Here is a 22522-nt window from a genome sequence, read left to right as displayed (position 1 = left end):
CACAAAAGGTGGTTGTACTTGATGTTGGACATTGCGTAATTACTAGTTACTTTTCATGTATGCTTTTTTAAAAAAATGGACCGTAGGTTTAGCCCAAGACCAACGTGGTCTTTCAGTTCTTATTGGCCTTCTACAGAAGTTAACATTGCTTATTTTCTTTCTTCTCTCTTTCATGTGCATACACACTTGTTTTTTAGTGAAGCCATTGCTTCATTAATAAAAGTAATGTACATTCATAGCTATCCCAGAGTGGGATAGATTCGACTCAAATTAGAAACAATGGGAAAACACCTTGAGCTACAGAAAAGAGAGCTCTCCAAGATCAAAGGAATCCCAAGTGATGTACAAACAAAGAAAAAAGGGTCGACATGAACAACAAAAAAAAGCAGCTAATTCCGGACATGGTAGATAGTCTAGAGTGCCTAAAATCTCGACCAATTTAGAAAGACTACATAAGTTGGAAATGGTGGAGAGAGTCGACCAAAGAGTCAAAACTGCCTCCCAAAAAGTCTGCGTGCCCGTACACACACTCTGTATGAGCGCGCACACTCTTTCATGAATGCACACACAAGCATTCTTTTACTCTTGCAAATGCATGAATTGTGAGAGATTATCCCCCTCTATCTCATGTACACCGTGTGCAAAAGACTCTCTTTCTCTCTCTTTCTGTCTCTCTCTCTCTCAGTTTTGGTAAGTCACGACTTTGATGTTTTTGCAAATGCCCAAATTCATACTAATCGCGGTTAGCGCACGGCGTCAGGATTTATGTAACCGTGGTTAGCAGTCTCTGTGTATCGATTACAGAAACGTGAGGAGAACAGAGCTACAGCCATAGCTTCTGCTCTTGAATCAAAGATCCAGTTCTACAGCTTAACGTTCACGTATCTTCCATTACGCTGCGACTTCTGATTTGCTGTTCCGTAGCCATTGATTGCTTGGTTGATGGTTTCAAAACAACAAGCTGCGGTTTCCTGTGGAATTTAGGGTTTCAGAATCAAGGTCTGTGCAAAGCTAGGGTTTTAAGGGCCTGCAGAAAGCTAGGGTTTTTTGGCAAGCCTGCAGAAGTCTAGGGCTTCACCCAGTGTTCTGAGAATAGAGCTAGGATCCCTAAGGAGAGCAGAGTGTGTGGATCAAAGCAGCCAATCAGCAGCATTGTTGGCCTTTCCCAAATGCCTGTACCTTTGGTACCCTACCCCTCTCAGCCGCAAATGGCACCTCCCCCTCCTGGTAAGAAAGGAACATTTCCATTTATTTTTTGAGAAATGAAATCATTCAAAGGGAGGTCTCAAACCAAAAGGTAGGGAGATCTCAACCAATGGGGGGCACCATGCTGCCATAAAAGCCCCGATTTTTACATCTATTGGTGTTTAATTGTTTGCATCAGCTACATCTCTGTTGACCTTCCCCTTATCACAACTTATTATGAGCTTATTACATTTGTAACATCATCTGGCTGTTTGGTTTTGCTTTGGCTTGGTACCCTCTGTTTGTTTAGCTACAGTTCCCATTTTGTATGCCCATAATCTAGTGAACATCATCATACTAACATCCTGTGCTTTTATCACACTGTATTTGACACACTCACCTCATTACTGTTGAGATGACATGGTTCTTGAGAGAGAGAGAGAGAGAGAGAGAGAGAGAGATATGAAGCAGAATGGAGAGAGATTGCACAACACAATGATGAATGAACTATGATAATACTTCCACCATGTACATTACCTTTATAGGCATCAAGCCTCTTCTTATGTTTTCTTAATAAGAGAGTGTTCACACCACTCGACACTGCTAGACTCCGAAAATATCCAACAAATTTCCCGTCGAAGTGGAGGAGTGTCATCTATTCAGCATGATGACGTGGGCTTTTGTAGACTGCAATCATGTGATACAAAAGAACACATGTGATACAAAAGAACACAATTATGTCAACTCATGAAACTCTCATGTCAGGCTTGATACAAGAGCTTGACTATACATAATGCCTACATTAGGCTATCCATAGACACCCCCCTTGGCTCAAAGTAGGGAAAGGAAGATACAAAGGGGTCGAGCTTTTTATAGAAACAAGGCTTACAAAAAGACATCCAAAATATTTAGACTTTGGGAGACATCTCGGGCAGAGAATCCTTTTCAGCAAAAGACCAGAAATTACAACAAAAATGAGAGTTGTTTTGTTGAATTTCAATCATTGGGAGTGTGTAGGAGAGTGTATAGCACCTGGAAACACTCTTGGAAGCTTGGAAAACACCCTAGCAAGCTTGGATATGGAGTTGGGAAGGCAAAAGTGCAGAAAATACAGCCAAAGAGGCCTCATGAAGGAGGCGCATACTTCTAGAGAGAGAGGGAAGAGTGAGGTGGTGAGTTGTCCACTCTAGGTGTTAGGTAGGTGCTTTGTGGTGCAAGCTAGAACGGACACATGGTTGGTTACTTATAAAGGGGATAAGGTCTGGGCAGTGGGCATTGGGTTTTGTTCACCTCGGGACATCAGTGTGTGAACATCAGACTGGTCATAATTTATAAGTGAGTTTTGGTCGCCCAAAACTTAATGAAGTGTGTACACACTCACTTATAAATTAGTGCTAATTCCTAAGGCTAGGTTTATGACCAATACTTACCACCTGTCACATGCCACATAACCATGTCAGGAGACAGTTTCACACGCGCAGTTCACGAGTGGGCGTCCCCTTACTCGCAACTACACATTGGTCAAGTAAGCATGAAAACAACATGCAACTTCATTTGCAAGCAAGCACATAAAGATGCTATGTAATGTAGCATTGGTATGGACAATCACCGTTCATGAGACTATACCAAAACAGACGAGCTCCAGGCAAGTACATGAGGTACCAAACCCAATGGAACACCAATCCACCAAGCATTTTCGGGCATGTACACAGAGGCACAAGTCTCAACGGAAAGCCAATTCCACAGTATCACATGAGTGGCATCAATATACAACTGTCATGGACACTAGTCCAATGTACATACATGATGAGAAAGCACGGCTCGACCAATTGGGTAGCCAAATGGTGACATCCCTCCCGGCTTCTAAACAGTTGTTCGCAACCAAAAAGCATCCAAATATGTCTGAAGCACATGCGGGCAATCTCTAAAGAACCTTCATCTACCCATTTAGCATCAATGAAAAGATAGGTCTTAAACTTCACAAGGTAATGCGTGACAACTTTGCTTGCAGTAAGCTTGCGTTCCTTGTGAAACACAATCTGCTCTGGCTGCAAGATCTCCTCAAGCTCATTCACTTCTGGTGGATCCTCAATGACCGTTTCATTGGGCTTTGGCCCTATATACTTGCGAAGGAGACTCACATGAAAAGCATCGTGTATGTGCCAATGACTAGGCAATGCCAATGTGAAAGGCACTTCATTGATCTTTTCGATCACTCGAAAAGGCCCATAGTACCTGGTTGCAAGCTTAGGATACGCACCCTCTTTGCCAGGCCTCTTTGCAAGTCTTGCTTTCTCAAATTTCAGCAATACCCAATCATTCTCTTTAACATCCAATTGCCTTCTATGCTTGACGGTAGCCTTTTTATGCTTGTCTTGTGACCTTGCAATGGCTGTCTGCACCTGAGTAAAAGCAATATCCAAGTCTCTTACACACTCATCAGCTGCAAATATCTCATCCTTTGTGTGAAGGATGGGTGGTAAAACTAGTTTATCATAAACAATCTCAAACAGGGCCTTTCTCGTAGATGCGTGTACCGTGGTGTTGTATACAAATTCCACAAGCGGTAAGTACTTCTCCTAAGAAGACTTCTGATCCGTTATATAACATTTCAAGAGATCCAACACGGCTGAATTTGCAGCCTCACTTTGGCCATCCGTTTGATGGTGATAAGCTGATGAGAAGTCCAATTTGGTGCCCATGTTATCAAATAAGGCCCGCCAAAAGAGACTTGTAGTCTTGGGATCTCTATTCCCCACGGCATTCCATGATTCTTTTACACTTGTGCAAGATATATTTTAACCATATGCTTAGCTTTGATGGTCTTTTTGTTGGTAAGAAGTGAGATTGCTTGCTAAACTTGTCTACAATTGTCCAAATAGCATTATTACCCTGTTGGGTCTTTGGCAAATCCAGAATGAAATCCATTGTAATACTTTCCAATGGATGCGTGGGAATAGGCAATGGTTGAAGTAAACCTGGTGCCTTTTGCGTATTAAATTTCACCTTTTGACAGGTAATACATGCATGTACATGTGCCTCTATGTCCTTCCGCATACCTGGCCAAAAGAAATACCGCTCAGTTGTGTGCGTAGTAGGTATTATGCCTCTATGACCAGCATATGCAGGAGCATGACACTCGTCCAAAACCTTTTGCCTCAAGCAGTGTAGTTAGGAAATGCGTTTCCTACTAGGAAAGAAACGTGGAAACGTTTCCGTGTTTCTTTTACACATGTTTTATAACTCCTCCCCCCCCCCAAAAAAAAATAAATAAAATCCCACGTCAACAGCAGGCGAGTGTTTCGGTTATCTATTCTTTGGTTTCTGTGTGCCGTCTTCCCCTCATCATCAACATCGAATACAAGCGCTGCTCGGCTTGCCCCAAACCTGCACGTTTCCTCCCTCGAGTCGCGTGTCTACAGCTAGGTGTGATTTTTTATCAATCCTGCTTGCTAATTTTAGCCAATTTGGGGCAAGATGGAGATGCTGCAAAATGGGGGTTTTCTTCACAGAGACCCCATTAAGCCTCCAATGTTTGCCTTAGACTTTGCCCAAGGTCTTAAGTAGCTATGTAATCCATTACATGGCTGTTTTTTGTCAATTGAAGTGGTTTGAAAATTGGGGGTTTCTCTACAGGCACACTCCTTCAACAAAATGCCTCGCACAAGAGATGATATGTGGACCCATGTGATCGAATCGGCCTCCTACAAGGGTGGAGGTGCTTCCAAATGGCAGTGCAAGTATTGTGGTTTGCAGTCTGGTGGCAGCATAGACCGGGTGAAGGCCCACTTCACAGGTTTAGCGGGGAAGGGAGTTAGCTCTTGTCCACCTGTGCCGGATGCTATCAAGGCATCATTACAAGAGTGGAAGAGAGCCAAATTATTAGGCCAAATGAAGTTACCGACAGAAAAGGAGAGGAATGAAGATGAGGAGGAAGATGTGGATGTGTTAGCTACAGGTAGTACAAGTGTATCCAAGAACAAAAGGTTTCAGAAGGTAGCTTTGCACCACGGGCACAAAGGACTCCCATCCCCATTGCCAAGGCCTTGCAAAGAGGGAGCATCAAAGCCAGTCTACAGATGCACCCGAGAGCTGACAAAGCTCTTCATACAATGTGCTTTGTCTCTCAATATTGTGCGCACCGCACGATGGAAAAAGGCCATGAGGGCAATCAGCCGCATAGGATGTGAGTGGGAGGGGCCCTCTTATGCGGCCTTGTGCACATGGGAGCTCAGAAGGGAGAGAAGCTGTGGAGATGGAGGTAGAGCCTCTCAAGGAAACATGGAAAAAATATGGATGCACTCTTCTATGTGATGGATGGTCGGATGTTAGAAAAAGGAATGTTTATAACATCCTTGTCTCATCATGCAAGGGCACAATGTTCTTGCGTGCCATAGATGCATCCATGGCAGGCACAGTGGTGACAGGTGTACGTTTGGCAACACATTCGAGAGGCTGCCATGGAGATTGGGCCATAGAATATAGTGTAGGTGATTTGTTACGACCCTGTGTTTTTCTCTGGACAATGCTCGGGTCCTTGGATCAGCAGGATGGGAGGCGGCTTCTGGACAAGCTCTTCGGGCACCCTTCGCCCCCTTCGCATGCGCCTTCTTTTGTCTCGTGCTAGCATCGCACCGGGCCTCGTGGGTGTAGGCATATGCTCACTTATGGTAGTGCTATGTGTGAACAGGGCTTAACCAAGGGTACTTTTTCCCACGTGGTTTTTCCCCTTGGATATCAAGTGTGAAAGGACACTCTACCTATAATATTTTGTACTTCTATATTATATGGATGTGGCACACATGCAAGAGTTGACTTGCATTTTGTGGATACCACACTTTTGGCTCTCTCTCTCTCTCATTACTGTGTGTGAGCTTCTCTATCCTGCACCTAACCCTAATGTGCAGGTTTGTGTGTGTGAGTGTGTGAGTCCAACACCAACAATTGGTATCAGAGCCTCAGTCCAGGGCCTGCAGTTGATTGTGGAATTCCGTCGTCGAATTTCCGTCGAAAACTGAGATTCCGTCCGTCTCCTTGTTTTCGCTGCCCAGCGTCGCCGCCGCCGCCTAGCCCCGCCGACGCTCTTAATGGCCAGCTCTCCACCACCGATGGCTCCGCCCAGCTCTATCGGTGGCGCGAGTGCGCAGGCAGCCACCACCGCCTAGCTCCTCCGGCGGCGCGACTGCACAGACAGCCGCCGCCGCCCACTACCACCGCCTTCGCCTGGCCCGTCGGCTCTGTGCGCCGCCACCTGCCCGTCCGCTGGCTCTGTCCACTGCCGCCTACTTGCGCCGTCTCCGCCGCCCGTCGACTCTGGCAGTGCACGTCGACCTGTACGCCTACGCCACTCTTCATAGCTACTGTGTGCTTCCCGATTGACACCTGCTTTACACGTTTGTACCATCCGTGCTATCCTCGCCTACAGGTATTCTTTGTGCAGATTTTTATTCACATGCAAATACAAATTTTGCAGCCATTTCAGGGCAGGACAGATTCAAACAAAATTCTAGGGATTTGCCAGAAGTTGCCCTCTGCAAGAAAAATATCAGGTGGTGCCATTCATATTGTTTGGTTTGGAATTTAGGGATTTTCAAAATTGAGGTCAAAATCAGCAAATTGAGCCTCTTTCAGTTGCAAAAATTTAGGACTTTTGTGAAAATTGGCCAATTAAATGCACATTGAAGCAATTGGAGTGCATAAAAATTGGGGCTTTTCAGATTGGAGCATGTAATTGGGCATTACAGCTGTGATTTGTCGCGTATGTATACACATTGTGTGTAATTGGACAATTTGGTGCAGGTTTACACTTGCTTCGGTTTGTAGGCATACATTTGCACAGGACATTTGGTTGCCTGGCAGTGCACATTGGTGTTTGGTTTGCTTGCAGGTATATTTTGTTGACATGGCACAAAATGCTACAGATGTATTTGGTGTGCTCACCCAGGAGGACAAGTTGGATGGATCTAACTACTCCCTTTGGAGTTTCATGATCCGTAATTTGCTGGTAGCCAAAGGACTTTGGGGCATCGTGTGTGGTGATGACACACGCCCACTTACCATACAGCCAGCCACGCCTCAAAGGGGAGATGCTCAAAGAGCTCCTGATGTAGAACCTGCTCCCACACAAGAGTAGAAGAGATGGGACTCTAGAGATGCACAGGCCATGTCATTGATAGCTCTTTCAGTGAAAAGGACTATTATTCCGCACATTCGCTCTTGCAAGACATCGAAGCTTGCATGGGACACATTGGAAGCAATGTATCAGGTACGCAACGAGGCAAGAGTTGTCTACTTGAAGAGGCAATTGGATGATCTTTCTATGGATGAGGGTGACTCCATGGCAGATCATCTCACCAAAGTGAAAGATTTGCAGGAACAATTGCTCAACATTGATGAGGACAAACAGATGGTCACCAACACTCTTCATTCTTTACCACCTTCCTACTTGGGCTTTCACCTCTCTCTCAACCTCTTAATGAGAGGAGGTGGTGATCCCGTCACTTTTGAAGAGCTAGTGGGTTTACTCTTGCAGGAAGAGCAAACAAGAGCAAACTTATCGAGCAACCGTGGCGGAGACAAGGCATTTACAGCCAAGGATAAGGGTAAAGCAAAGAGCTTTAAGCATGGGGGACAACAGTCTAGCAAGGCTGGTCATGGACAGCCCTCCTTTGGTGGTGAAAAGTCTGACAAAGGGGATGCAAACAAGCCCAAAAAGAAGGGCAAATGTCACTACTGCCATAAGCCTGGACACTACATCAGTGAATGTAGGAAGTGGATTACAAAAGAGAAAAGGAAAGAAGCGGGCAATGCAGTAGCAGACTCTTCTGATGACAAAGCACAGCAATCAGCTAATGCAATCCAGGAAGAGTACACTTTTTTGGTCACATGCACTAGTGGCACACCAAGTGCTTTAGACAATGATATGTCTTGCATTGCATCTAACAGATAGAATGCATCATGGTATTTTGATAGTGGTGCTTCGAGCCACATCACTTCATGCAAAGATGTATTTCAGCACTTGGTTTATGCTTCAAATGGCCGCATTGTATCATGTGCAGATCATACCACATATCCAGTAAAGGGAATTGGCAATGTCATACTTATTGCAGCCAATGGTGCCAATATTTGTATGAAAAATGTATTGTATGTTCGAGGGATAAAGAAAAATCTGCTCTCCGTCTCAGCCATAAACGACCAAGGTTTAAAGGTTGAATTTGAAGATGGGAACTGTTTGGTAAAAGACCCATCAAAGGGTTATGAAATAGTCACTTCTGGAACACGATACAAAGGCTTGTATAAGATGGACAGCTATGACAAGCGTACTTATGATGCAAATACAGTGGCTGCCCACACTCCTGCTATGCATGATGCAGAGCTATGGCATGCTCGTTTTGGGCATGTAAATTTTCGGAGTTTGATGCTTATGCAGAAGCATCATATGGTTGATAATATGCCGCCTCTTGAGTCTCCAACAAGACATGTATGTGAGGGGTGTATTTTGGGAAAGATGCAACGAAAACCATTCCCCAAAGATGGAGCTGTTAGAGCTGAAAGTAAATTACAGCTCATACATAGTGATGTATGTGGTCCAATGCGGACACCATCCATAGGGGGGCATCTTTACTTCGTCACATTCATTGATGACTACTCCAGGTTTGCTAGGGCTTACCCCTTGAAAGCGAAAGCAGATGTGTTTACATGCTTTCGACACTTTGTAGCAATGGTTGAAAATATGTGTGGATGTAAAGTCCAAACACTCCGCTTAGATAGAGGTGGAGAATACATATCAAATGCATTCAAGGATTATATGCTTCAAAAGGGCATCAAACACCAATGTACTGTGCCTTATACACCGCAGCAAAATGGTGTAGCAGAAAGGAAAAATAGATCTCTCATGGAGATGGCAAGATGCATGGTGAAAGCACAAAAGTTGCCTCACAAATTTTGGATGGAAGCTATAATGTGTGCAACTCATGTGTTGAACAGGTGTCCAACAAAAGCTTTGAAAACCATAACACCATTTGAGGCTCGGTATAGCCGAAAGCCAACAGTGGATTATATGCGTACATTTGGGTGTTTGGCATATGCACATGTGCCAGAACAACTCTGAACAAAGCTAGATAACAAAGCAATAAAATGCATTTTTGTGGGCTATAGCAATGAGAGCAAAGGATACCGTCTTTATAATCCAACTACACGAAGGATTTTTGTCAGTAGAGATGTGGTATTTGCTGAAAATTCAGAACAGCCCATGTACAGCTTGTATAAAAGTAATGATACAGGCATACAGGACATGTTTGATGGACTTTTACCCATTGCAATTAGGGGGGATTCAGATCAGCCAGCCCCTACACAAGAAAATCATCATGTAGAACATGTGGAACAGCCAGCCATTCAGCCCCCTTCTATGGAAGAAGTGGAAGATCTTGTCAGGGAAGAGCAAACAGCCATAGACACAGCCAAGTCAATGCCAAGATGGTTGCTGAAAACTTTGCAAGAAAGCCAACTTGCAGCTCCACTCACAGGTAGAACAAGGGCTAGTTCCAGCCATGCTTTGAATATACATCGTGGGGAGTCTGCATTAGAAATGGGTGGTCTCTTTGATTCAGAAGAGCCTTCTTCTTATGAAGAAGCACATGAGAATGAGCATTGGGTGCAAGCTATGCAAGCTGAAATCTCTTCTATCATGAAGAACAATACTTGGGATCTTGTGGAATTGCCTAAAGGCAAGCATGTCATTGGAACAAAGTGGGTGTACAAAGTCAAAAGAAAGGTACAAAGCAAGACTTGTGGCTAAAGACTACTCCCAGAAAAAGGGAATAGATTATGAAGAGACTTTTGCTCCTACTTCGAGAATGACCACAATAAGATCAGTGATTGCATTGGCTGCACATAAAGGATGGAAAGTGCATCAATTGGACATCAAAATTGCATTCTTAAATGGGGATTTACAGGAGGAAGTATATGTAAATCAGCCCATTGGTTTTGTAGTTCCTGGTGAGGAACATAAAGTATGCAGGTTACACAAAGCATTGTATGGGTTAAAGCAAGCTCCAAGAGCTTGGTATGACAGGATACATGCTCATCTAACCAGCCAAGGTTATGTGAATAGTCCAGCTGAAAGCACATTGTATGTGAAGAAAACCGATGCCGATATTCTCATAGTCATCTTGTATGTAGATGACATGCTCATTACAGGTACTAGCAAAGCACAAAATTCAGATTTGAAAGCTGATTTGAAAGCTGAATTCGATATGTCAGATTTGGGGCCTTTACACTACTATCTCGGCATACAGTTTATGCATACAGATGATGGCATTGTTATGTAGCAAACTAAGTACATAAAAAGTTTGCTAAAAAGGTTTCACATGGATGAATGTAAGCCCATTTCTACTCCCGTAGAACCAGGTGTACGGCTTACTATGCATGATATTGGAGAGCCTTTTGAGGCCGGCATTTACAGCCAAGCAGTGGGATGTCTCATTTACTTGTGTAACACAAGGCTAGACATATCTTTTGGGGTGTCTTTGTTGAGCAAATTCATGTACAGCCCAGGCACAAAGCATTGGCAAGCAGTCAAACGCATTTTTCGTTATCTTAAGGGTGCCCTGGATCTTGGTTTGTTCTTTCCCAGGGGGGGCAGCTTGCAACTTTATGCATACAGTGATTTAGATTGGGCTGGTGATTATGATACCAGGCAATCCACCAGTGGGAATTGTTTTTTTCTTGGCAGTTCATGCATATCTTGGTTGAGTAAAAAGCAACCCACTGTTGCCACATCTACTTGTGAGGCTGAGTACAGGGCAGCCTTCACAGCTACAGTAGATTGTGTATGGTTGAGGAGACTATTGGCTGATCTTCGTGAGTGTCAGTAGACACCCACCACCATTCTCACTGATAGCCAGAGTGCTATGGCCGTGGCATGAAATCTAGTATTTCATGCACTTACCAAGCACATTGAGATTCATTATCACTATGTCAAAGAGAGGCTACATGCAGGGGAGATCAGTTTATCTTACTGCCCTACACAGGATAATGTTGCAGATCTATTCACAAAGGCTTTACCTCAAGAAAAGTTTGAAGCTTTCCGCAAAGCTTTCGGCTTACTCTCATACAATGAGTGATCTGCTACCTTGAACAGGTTCACATTTCCACTACAGGGGGGATTTGTAGGCATATGCTCACTTATGGTAGTGCTATGTGTGAACAGGGCTTAACCAAGGGCACTTTTTCCCATATGGTTTTTCCCCATTGGATATCAAGTGTGAAAGGACACTCTACCTATAATATTTTGTACTTCTATATTATATGGATGTGGCACACATGCAAGAGTTGACTTGCATTTTGTGGATACCACACTTTTGGCTCTCTCTCTCTCTCTCTCTCTCTCTCTCTCTCTCTCTCTCTCATTACTGTGTGTGAGCTTCTCTATCCTGCACCTAACCCTAATGTGCAGGTTTGTGTGTGTGAGTGTGTGAGTCCAACACCAACAGTGGGCTTGAAAGGCTGCTTGGCGCTCTCTGGATCTGTGCTCTTGGGACTATGATTGAGGAGGCGAGATGTGGCTACGAGGCAGACTGCAGAGTCGTTTCATGGTCAGGCGCACAAAGGGTTGCAGCGTGAGCCTTTATGGAGACAAAAATCTGTTCGTCTGGAGTGCTAAAGTGTTTGGTTCAGAAAACACTCCATGGGAAGGCCATGATGGAAGCTGTTTTGAAAGCCGGTTTCATCTCCTTACGAAGAGAGCAAGGGTGCTATGAAAAGTGTCTTGGCTAGCAAGTGGTAGGACTTGGATCATGGGACACAACCAAGGTAGACTTGCAAGAGAGCGAGGGCGCCATGAGAGGTGCTGGCTAGCGAGTCTTGAGCCTTGAGTGTGTGCGAGGTCCTCGAGCACTTAGCTTGAAGGCTTTTTGAAGACAAAGATCAAGGGATAAGGCTTTGTGAATGGCCCTTGCTGAAGAATACATGAGGTAAGGCTTGCTAAGCACTCATTTGGAAGACCTGGGTGAAACTACAAGGGATCCTGTTGGTGGAGGATTCTACAAGTTGTACTTTGTACTCAAATTTGATCAAGTAAAGAAATACCGCAAGGGGCGCCACTGCGTTTTGGGGCCAATCGGTGTCCGTGTACTGTTTGCAGGAGCACTCTAGCTCCCCCTGTTTGTTTTCCTTTTCCAGGTCCTCAAAGGTGTTGAAGTGTTTTGTGTGCGAGTGTTTGTTTCACCACCCGTCAAGTTTTTGAAGGCCGGTTTCATGGTTCCATTGCTGGGATATCGTCGACTTTCTCAAGGAGGCGAGCCTGTGGTTGTTTCATGAGAGTCGCATCAAAAGCTTCTACATGAGGAAAGTGAAAAGGAAGTGTACATGACTGTGTGTCTTTGCCTATACGAGGTGAAGAGCAAAAGCTGAAGATGAAGCTCAGGAGAAAAGACACCAAGGATAAGAAGTAGTCGGCCAGGAACAAGAAGCAGTTGAAGTGTTATGGTGCAAAACATGGGTTGAAGGCTATGGCTTTGGACAGTTTGTCACCGGTCGTATCTTCACGGAGGCTTCATGGGTTCGGAAGACAGTTTCTTTCTATGTTTAGCAGTGGTGATCTACTATGCTTCATTAGGGACTTGTGCTTACCACTTGGGTGGAGTGCAAGCAAGTTTTGGGTGCTTGAGGATGTATCAGATGAGGCTCAATCGGAAGCGGAGGAACTTGATGAGGTTCTTATTCCCAAGCAGATACTGGCACACAAGAAAAGAAAGGTACAAGGTAAAGTTTCCCGTTGCTATCTTGTGAAGTTCAAGAACTATTCACCGATGGATGCGAAGTGGATGGAGGAGGATGACTTAGCAGATTCACCTCAGGTATTGCAGCTTTATCTTGATGCCTTTGAGTTGGAGCCGACTCTTGCTATGGCTCATTCAGGTTCAGCAGAGCTGGGGTGCTCAAGAAGGGGGTAGCACCTCCACTCCCTTGTTACAGACACACTCAGTTGTCATCTAGGAGTCGCTTGGTGACATCTTTGTATTCACCCGTAGGTACTGGGCTGACAGTACATGTGCTTATGGAACTTCTATGATATTGTGTACTAGTGTATCGAGCACACAATGACTTAGAGCTTCTCAAACCTTCTACCACTAGATTTGCATACACATTCATTGTGGTTGAGAGGTTGGTGAGAGTCCGCCATGGACTCCTACGCACAGTGGTTTCCAGTGAGTGGATGGCTTGGGAAGATCGTGATAGTTCCAAGGCCATTGCATTTGTACGTGTTGTCATGAGAGACACTTGGTGGCAAGAGGCTGAAGCTCTCATAAAGGCCATTCAGCCTATTTATAGTGTTCTTCGCATCATTTTGCTTCACCCAATCGCACTTCATTGTTATCTCATTCAATGCATTGGGAGGCAAGAATTGGGCATAGAACCTCACCTTGCACTCTTCCCATGATCTAACAGGATTCGGTGAGAGCTTCTCTGTGAGCCACCAATGGGCAGCAGTGCCTTTCATGAACATGCTTACATGCCGAATCATGGATTTCCGAGTGAAATCCTCATCACTGAAAGCAATATCAAAGTGGGCAATAAAAGCAAGTGCCTTTGATGTATCATATTCTCCATGATATGCGTTAAACTTCACAGATTTGTCTCCGTCTTTGAAGTTATGAGACTTTGATGCCTGAGCCTGATTCTCAACATGTTTTTCCAAATGTTTGTTCATTGGGACAGCCCCTGTGTGAGTGGCATCATTTTAGGAGCAAAAAGTGATGCATTAGGCATAGATACATGTGCCCTGTAAGCATGAGGCATGGCTGGCCCCTCAACATGCATTGGTGCATTTTCACCCATAGCTTCTCCTTCACGAGCACACTCGAAGGCATGAGTGGCATAAGAGATACGCAGAATACCTGCACCAACAGAAAATTGCAGCCCATGTTGCATGTGTTGTGCATGCACATTTTCAATCGGCAATGGCATTTGACATATATTTTGACCACTGTCACAAACATTACATCCTTCACGGGCTACATAAGGTACACCTACATGGCCTGAAGTCGCCGATGGTTCCTCTCCCATAGCATGGAGATTCATCCTCTTAGACATAAGTTCTTGTTCGAGTACCTGTAGGATTCCAAGACATGTGGGATGGTTGCCTTTTCTGCATAGGCATCCTCGGTACGAGCCAAATATGCATGTGCTACATCCCTCGGTTGCATGAGCAACTCTTGAGCAATCATTGCCATTGCATGATCCATATAAGATTCAGCTTTTTTGGCTTTCAAACGTTCATGTACCAATGGATCCTTGCGGCGGTAGAGCTTCAATTCTTCTTGTTGTGCATGGAGAAGAGCCTGCATACGAGTAAGCTCAGCCCTTAGGACTATGGACTCTTCTTCTTGCATTTTCTCTTTGCCACGGGACGGCTGTCCCACATATTCATGTTCCCTAATGTGCACCACATGAGTCTGCTCATCCTATAAAGCATTGGAGGCATGCATTTCATTGTCGCCGCCTCTTGTGTTAGTATCTCCAACATTCATTGTATGGTTGTCCATAGTGTTCTAAGTGTAGAGATGGCTGGTGTTCACGGTGATCATCTTTCACGATAGAAGTGAGAGAACCATATGCTCTCATACCAATGTAACTTGGTTGAACACAATGCTAATCAATACACTTAAATACACCAAGATTTAATGGACAACATGCTTAATACAAGAAGTAATTTGCTGAATTGACAAGAGACGCACAATGAGCCGGAACGGTCGGCCCCTCAAATAAAGGATAATGATCTTGGGAGAGTCAAGTACATAATGTCATGGGCATTTTTGACCAGATTTCCATACCAATGTTTATGAATACAGTATTGCAAACAATGTGGTTGTCGGTGTAGACTTGCAACTCACACTACTCTCTCAAGTGCCCATGTTCCCTACCATCTGCTCTCTATTGTTCCATCAGCACATGGTAGCAACAATCTGCAAAAGAGCACGTAGGACAAGAGAACACTACACAAAATATGTGATCTTGTAATCCAGTTTTTCCCTCCTGCTACTTGCTTCCATATTTAAGCATAAAATCTTACCAATTGCAAGTAGAGTCGATGACAACCGAAGTCGAAGTGCTTGGAGTGTTGAAATCTTTGCTTTGTTGCAATCCTTTGCAACAAAAGTCTTCAAGAGGATGAAGGGAACCTTGGGAAAGCTTCCCCTATGGTTCAACTTGAGAAAGGTAGGCTGAAATTAGGGTTTTTAGTAAAAAGACTAGAAATTACAGTAAAAATGAGAGCTGTTTTGTTGAATTTTAGTCATTGGGAGTGTGTAGGAGAGTGTATAGCACCTGGAAACACTCTTGGAAGCTTGGAAAACACCCTAGCAAGCTTGGATATGGAGTTGGGAAGGAGAAAGTGCAGAAAATACTGTCAAAGTCAAGCAGCAGCAGCAGCAGCACGCACACCACCCTAGGGCACTGAGCAACGTCGGCGGCTGGGCTCCCATCTCCTAGCTGTGCTGCCCTCCAAAAACCCAGTCGGAGGAGATATCTATGACAAGGTGCCACCACACCCTGTGTATATGGCTCTTTGACTTTCCATGCTCTTGCATATGGGATAATCCACCACAACTTCTAGTCATGAGATAACCCAAGAGTAGCTACGAGAATTGCCACCTCCAACACCCTCCTTCAATTCGAGCACCTTGATCAAATAGAGACTAGGACTGCCCACGACCACACAGGCTGAGCTCTGATACCATGTCAAGTCACGCAGCAGCAGTATGCACACCACCCTAGGGCACTTAACAACGTTGGTGGTTGGGCTCCCATCTCCTAGCTGTTGCTTCCCCCCAAAACCCGTCTGGAGGAGATATCTATGACAAGGTGCCATCACACCCTATATATGGCTCTTCGACTTTCCATGCTCTTGCATATGTATTATGGGATAATCCACCACAACTTCTACTCATGAGATAACCCGAGAGTAGCTACGAGAATTGCCACCTCCAACAAATACAGCCAAAGAGGCCTCATGAAGGAGGCGCTTACTTCTAGAGAGAGAGGGAAGAGTGAGGTGGTGAGTTGTCCACTCTAGGTGTCAGGTAGGTGCTTTATGGTGCAAGCTAGAACGGACACATGGTTGGTTACTCCCTTTGTACAAAGGGGATAAGGTCTGGGCGGTGGGCATTGGGCTTTGTCCACCTCGGGACATCAGTGTGTGTGAACATCGGGCTAGTCATAATTTATAAGTGAGTTTTGGTTGCCCAAAACTTAATGAAGTGTGTACACACTCACTTATAAATTAGTGCTAATTCCTAAGGCTAGGTTTATGGCCAATACTTACCACCTGTCACACATGCCACATAACCATGCCAGGAGGCAGTTTCACACGCACGGTTCACGGGTGGGCGTCTCCTTACCCGGAACTACACGTTGGTCAATCAAGCCTGAAAATGGCATGCAATTTTAATTGCAAGCAAGCACATAAACATGCTATGCAATGAAGCATTGGTATGGACAATCCCCGTTCATGAGTCCAGGCAAGTATACGAGGTATTAGACCCAATGGAACACCAATCCACCAGGCATTTTCAGGCATGTACATAGAGGCACGAGTCCCAACGGAAAGCCAATTCCACAGTATCACATGAGTGGCATCAATCCCCGCCATATACAACATGATGAGAAAGCACGGGTGGACCAATTGGGTGGCCAAATGGTGACTGATGGTTGTGTTTTGCTGATTGCCCTCTATAGATGTAGCTACGTGCGTTTTGCTGATCTGCAACTCCTCCTCTTGCTTGCATTAATAGCCTTCGCTTGCATGCGTTAGTTGCTTCAGGTGTAGCCAAGTGTAGGCATGGTGGGCTGTAGTAGATGAAGGAAAAAACGCAGCTTATGTATGATCTTGTGGTGGCTTATGTACGGAGGCAGCAAACAGCTGATGGACATCAGAATATGCAGCTTATGTAGCAAAAAACACAGCTATGTATGGCGCTGCATGGCAAGATGAGCAGGAAGGTGTGGAGAAAAGGGTTAGTCAGGCATGAGCATGGTGGGATGTAAACATAGGTGAGAGGTGGATAGGGTGGCTCTGACACAATGATTCCTGAATTATGATCATACTTCCACAGGTGAGAGGTGGATAGGGTGGCTCTGATACCATGTTGAGATTAGAGAGAGAGAGAGAGAGAGAGAGAGAGAGAGAGAGAGAGCACAATGGAGAGAGATTGCACCACACAATGATCCATGAGTTATGATCATACTTCCACCATGTACATTGCTTATATAGGCATCAAGCCTCATCTTATGTTCTCTTAATAAAAGGGTGTTCACATCATTGACACACTACTGGACTCGGAAAATATTCAACAATTACGTCGGACAACCACATCTCATACTGTTAGCATCCTCTTAAGGATTGGCATTGTGAAAGCATTAGGGTCTTTACAGAAAATCCTCCAGCCATCAGATTGGAAGGGGCTTTGGATTGGAGGGATTTTGCGTCTAAGCTTTTCGGGTGGACAAGATTCCCCGTGTTTGGAAGATGGAAGAATAGTATGTTAATGCCCTTATATCTACGTGATTGTAGATAATGGAAGGATGTGTTGAAATGGTGTAAAACCTTAATTGAAGTAGGTACCAGTATATGCAAATTGGGATGGAATAGTTGACTGTACAGGTAAATGCTATCACTATATTTCATTTGTTTGCTTACCCTTCTTGAGGTGTTTTTGTTTGCATACATGCTCACATTGTCTGTCCTGTAGTCATGTTGCTTACTTGGATCAATCATTGTCTAAAGAGTCATTTCTTTAATCAGGAGGACCACCAGGTCAGCTTGTATGCAATGGCTGCAGAACACTTCTCATGTATCCCCAAGGAGCTGCCAATGTACGTTGTGCTTTGTGTAGTACTGTAACTCCAGTCCCTCCCCCAGGTGATTTTCTCTCTTTTCCTATATTAAACAAACATAATTCCATCAAGAAGGATGATTTTAGTAGGTTGTTAGACAGGAGATTGTTGCAATTGTGTAACATAATAGTTTTCAATGCTCAAGCTGCTACAAAGACTCTTATATGAATAATCTCTTCAAAATTTAAAAATAAAGCAAGCTGTGCAATTCTTTCAAAGTTTACCAACACCAAGGTATACGTTTATTTTTTGTACAATACATGGCCCAGTTTTGAAATTCTAGTGGTTTAGTTTTCTGCAACACTAGCATCCTTATTTGTTAGATGCAACGATGTGCAGGCCATATGACAACCCTTTTAGTAGCTAGTTGTAAACCACAATCTCAGAGGTACACGCCTCTTTGTTTGGCTCGTGCTCTGTCATGGATTGTATCGGTCTGCCCATGGATTACCCTGCGTAACTGCTTGTGAAGGGTCTAGATTATAGTCTTTCTGCGAAGATACCCCCCCCTCTCTCTTTCTGAGACTACTGCAAAGGTTTTCTCTCTCTCTCTCTCCCTTTAATATCACACTGGTACCACATTGAGATGTGGAGAGGTAGACATAATGGGGAAGAGCGGCTAGCTATGGATATGCCAATGTGACATGCATGGGATAGAGCCTTATCCTGGAACACCCAGCATATCATGAGGTTCACAGGACATTCCATTGCTTCTCGAGAGGGATTTGGTCCTCTCCGCTGATCATTGACTTGAGTATCTGGATCAAAGATGTGTGGCCCTTACTTACACGAGAGGCAGACAACTCAGGGGGACAAGAAAAGCAACTATCGTGCTCGCTGAAGCTTTCCACCCCCCCCCCCCCCCCCCCGCTCGAGCTGCTCCCCTCCCTGCCCTCGTGACTGCCTCTCCCCGCCTGCTCGCACCCCCCCCCTCCGCGCCCTTGTGCTTCTTGCGCCCCCCGCCCTCCCTTTCACGCCCGTCGCCCCCTGCCCGCCTGCCCCGTCTCCTTCGCGCCCCCCCGCTGCCCCCCCTTCCTCCGCGTCCCGCCCCCCCTGCCTGCCCCCGCCCTCCCCCCCTTTTGCGCTTTCCCCGCCCCCCCCCCCCCCCTCTTTTTTTTTTCTCCACCTCTGCCTTCCGCCCCCCCCCCCCCTCTGTTATTTCCACCCCCCTCTGTCTTCCGCCCCTTCCCCTCTGTCTTCCACCCCTCCCCCTCTGTCTTCCGCCCTTCCCCCTCTTCCCCTCCCCGCTCCGCCTTTTTTGTGCAGCTCGGTTACTTGCAGGACCCTCCGTTTTTCGCTTCGCTCTCGACTCAGCTTCAAACTCTGATGGAGGTTCCTCCCGCCCCACCTCAGAGGGACTCTTCCGCAACCCCCTCGCCCGCCCGTGAGGATACCCCCATCAGGCTTTCTCTTTCGCCAGAAGAGGAAGCGAGCCTGGCGCAGAGGTGACATTCCACCATCTGCCGTATATTTGGCACTCGCCCCAGCAGAGGGGAGATCCGGAATCTTCTCCAGGCCCACCTTCTTGCAGATGTGGGCAAGATCCTGGACGTTCAGCTGCTGGGCCGTGGACACTACCAGATTGAGTTCGAGATAGCCCAGAGCGTGGCCCAAGTCCTAGCCATGAGTCCCCTTGACATCAGGGGCGCTTGGGCCTTCTTCAGACCTTGGCAGCATGGTTTCGACCTAGCAGCGGCCGAGCAAGGAGAGCGCCTATTCCATGTCACAGTTTGCTTTCTTGGACTCCGCTGCGAGTACCTTCCGCTCCTTTCTAGGATAGGATCATTGGTAGGCTCGGTGCTTGAGACTGACCCCACAGCAGCTTCAGTGGTGGCTAGAGTAGCTGGCCTGCCTTCGGTCAGAGTTTTGGTTCCCGACATCTCCTCCCTTCCGAAGGTCATTCAGTTACCTAGGATAGGGGGGGGATGGATCGATTAGAGAGTGGAGTTTTCGGGGCTCTCGAACCAGTGTTTTATATGTAGGCAGGTCGGCCACCTGGCCAAGGCCTGTCCTCACAGGAGACCCCGACCTTCACCGCAGCAGCAGAGTCCCGATGGCCCGCCCACAGATGCGGCTCGGCAGGCAGCCTCCGGGACACCTGCTCAGCCCACAGAGACCTCGGATTGGCAGCCTGGACAGGGGCGCCGTAGAGGGAGACAGCCACAGTAGCATGCCCAGAGACCGACGCAGCAGCAATCACAGCCTCAGCATCACTGGGTTCCAGTGAGGAACAGCTTTGCTCCCCTCCAGGAGGAGACCCCAGCGCAGAATGAGGATCAGGAGATGCCAGCACCCCCCCCTTCGCCCCCTCCCCCGTCCCCCCTCCCCCGTCCCCCCCTCCCGCCTCGCTTCCACCTTCGCCTCCTCCCATTCCCGCTCCTGCTTTTTCAGCGGCTCCTTCCCCACCCCCTTCTCCCCCCCCTCCTCCCCCTCCGCTCGCCTCAGCTCCCTGGGAGGCACTGGTAGTACCCTGGCGCTCACCTGCAGTTCGGCGGGCAAGCACCGACCTTGCTCGAGCACCGCAGAGGAGACCTACCATGCCGATTCGTGCCTCACGGATATCCTCTATCCGCAGTCGGCTGAGTAGTCTCGACACTAGATAGCGCTAGATATCTAGTAGTCTCGACACTAGATAGCGCTCGGAGGCTTTCGACTACTCCTTCACACGCCTTTTGGAGCGGAGGGCCCCCATGAGCCAGCACCCATCAGAGTTCATGTGGTGATACCTCCGGCGTGAGGAGAGGAGGCACTTGATTCAGCGGTGGCCTTCTCCTTCCCTCTCTGCAGCACTAGCGACTGGGAGTGGACTCTGGATCTCGCTCTTAGTATTTTGAAGACTCAGGCAGTTGAGTTTTCTCGCCATGTGAGCGATCTGGAGATGACAGACGTGATAGGCCGACTCTGGGAGTTGGCACATTTCTTTGATACCGGGAGTGCGGATGCCTTCGGGATTCGACATTTGGTGGTTCGCATAGTGGCAGACCTAGCACGAGACCTTGGCTATGTATGCATACATGAGGTTTCTCTCTCTGAGTGGGAGGCAGTCGCCATGGGACACAGCCACTGGCTCCTGGTCCGAGACTCTTGCAGCACACCGGGTGGGCAAATTCGTAGCCGCTCGGATGGGGACTACTCTCCATCCAAGCCGCTTGCGAAGGCCCGCCGTATGGCTGAGACAGCCTCCACCTCAGCAGGTCATCCATGAGGATCATCTCATGGAATGTACAGGGCATTGGCGGCGCACACTATGTACGTTATCGTGGTTGCTTGAGGCAAGAACTTCAGAGATGCCTGGTTGGGGGCAGTATTGATATTCTGATGATGCAGGAGCACCATTTGAGTGAGCAGGATTTGGAGATATGGTTCGGTGATGCCTGGTAGATGGGACACATTTTGGTCTGTAGGTTTTGGCCCCTTGGGTGGGCAGGGAGGAGTATGTATGGTCATTGCGGATGTATGGCGGCAGGCCATTGTGGATCGCGGGGTCATTGTGCCTGGTAGAGCACAGTATGTTATTCTGAGGATGCACGATGAGCACTTTGGTGTGCTCAATGTCTATGCGTCCAACCATGCTAGTGCCAGAGCTGAGTTCTGGACCCTTGTTATAGATGCATTGCCCGAGGCCGCACATTGGTGTGTTGGGGGAGACTTCAATATGCTTGAGGACCCGGCCGATAGGCTGGGAGGCAGTCATGTTACAGTGCACGGCACGGAGCTTGCAGCTTGGGAGCAATTTTGTATGACACTGCGGATCACTGATGCATGGCAGCATGAGGCTTTCTCCCGCTCTCAGGACAGTCTTAGTTTTTCTTGGTCGGATCGCCGGCAGGGAGGGACTAATCTATCACGGATTGATCGCTTCTATGTGGGCGACAGGTTCGGGGAGTGTGGGGGCTCCGTTGGCATTCTCGCTGGCACCTCTTTTTCAGACCATGCGCCAGTTATTTTGACACTTGAGGAGAGGACATGGGAGACCAGCTTGCAGTTGAGGATCCCAGAGAGGATACTTACAGATCCCAGTCTTTCTGAGGACATTGAGAGGATATGGCATGATAGCGAGAGCTTTGACCTGGATGCAGCAGGCCAGTGTGCCCAGGGACTCATCAAGCTCAGCTCTTTTTTGCACGCTACAGCCTTGACACGGCTGGGAGAGACACGAGAGCGGGAGCGTCGCTTGAGACGTAGCCTTGCTTCGCTCCAACGTCTTCAGGAGCAGCTGCCTACATGTGAGTGGGTGGCGTCCCAGCTGAGCCAGGCACGCCAGGAGGTTAGAGAGGCAGAGGAGCAGAGACATGAGTTCTACCATCATCGTCAGGCCTCTCAGTGGACGCAGCTTGGTGATAGAGTGACTGGGGAGTTTTTTGAGATCACTGGACCCCGCCATGCTCGAACAGGAGTACGCCAGCTCAGGAGACAGGACGGATCGTTAGCCACTGAGCCC

At 46.9% G+C, this 22522-nt stretch overlaps 1 protein-coding gene across 4 annotated transcripts in view; it reads left to right on the top strand.

The window, feature by feature from the left end:
- The first annotated feature begins 667 nt into the window (after positions 1-667).
- LOC147625024 (protein LOL3-like) overlaps positions 668-22522 on the top strand; it is a 54923-nt gene continuing 33068 nt past the window's right edge. For 2 of the 4 annotated variants that reach the window (XR_015268903.1, XM_086818243.1), the window contains exons 1-2: positions 670-1227; positions 17990-18106. Coding sequence is in view for 3 of the 4 variants with exons in the window: in XM_086818243.1 (XP_086674369.1) it covers positions 1170-1227; positions 17990-18106 (175 nt within the window). In the remaining variant the exon portion in view is untranslated. Of the gene's footprint in view, positions 1228-17989; positions 18107-22522 lie in introns of all 4 variants that reach the window. The other 2 variants (XM_086818244.1, XM_086818242.1) reach the window with 2 other exon arrangements.

The sequence above is a fragment of the Cibotium barometz genome, chromosome 24 (assembly GCF_041138505.1).
Source record: "Cibotium barometz isolate CiBa-2024 chromosome 24, ASM4113850v1, whole genome shotgun sequence".
NCBI lineage: Eukaryota > Viridiplantae > Streptophyta > Polypodiopsida > Cyatheales > Cibotiaceae > Cibotium > Cibotium barometz.
This window is presented reverse-complemented; position numbering and strand designations above follow the sequence as displayed.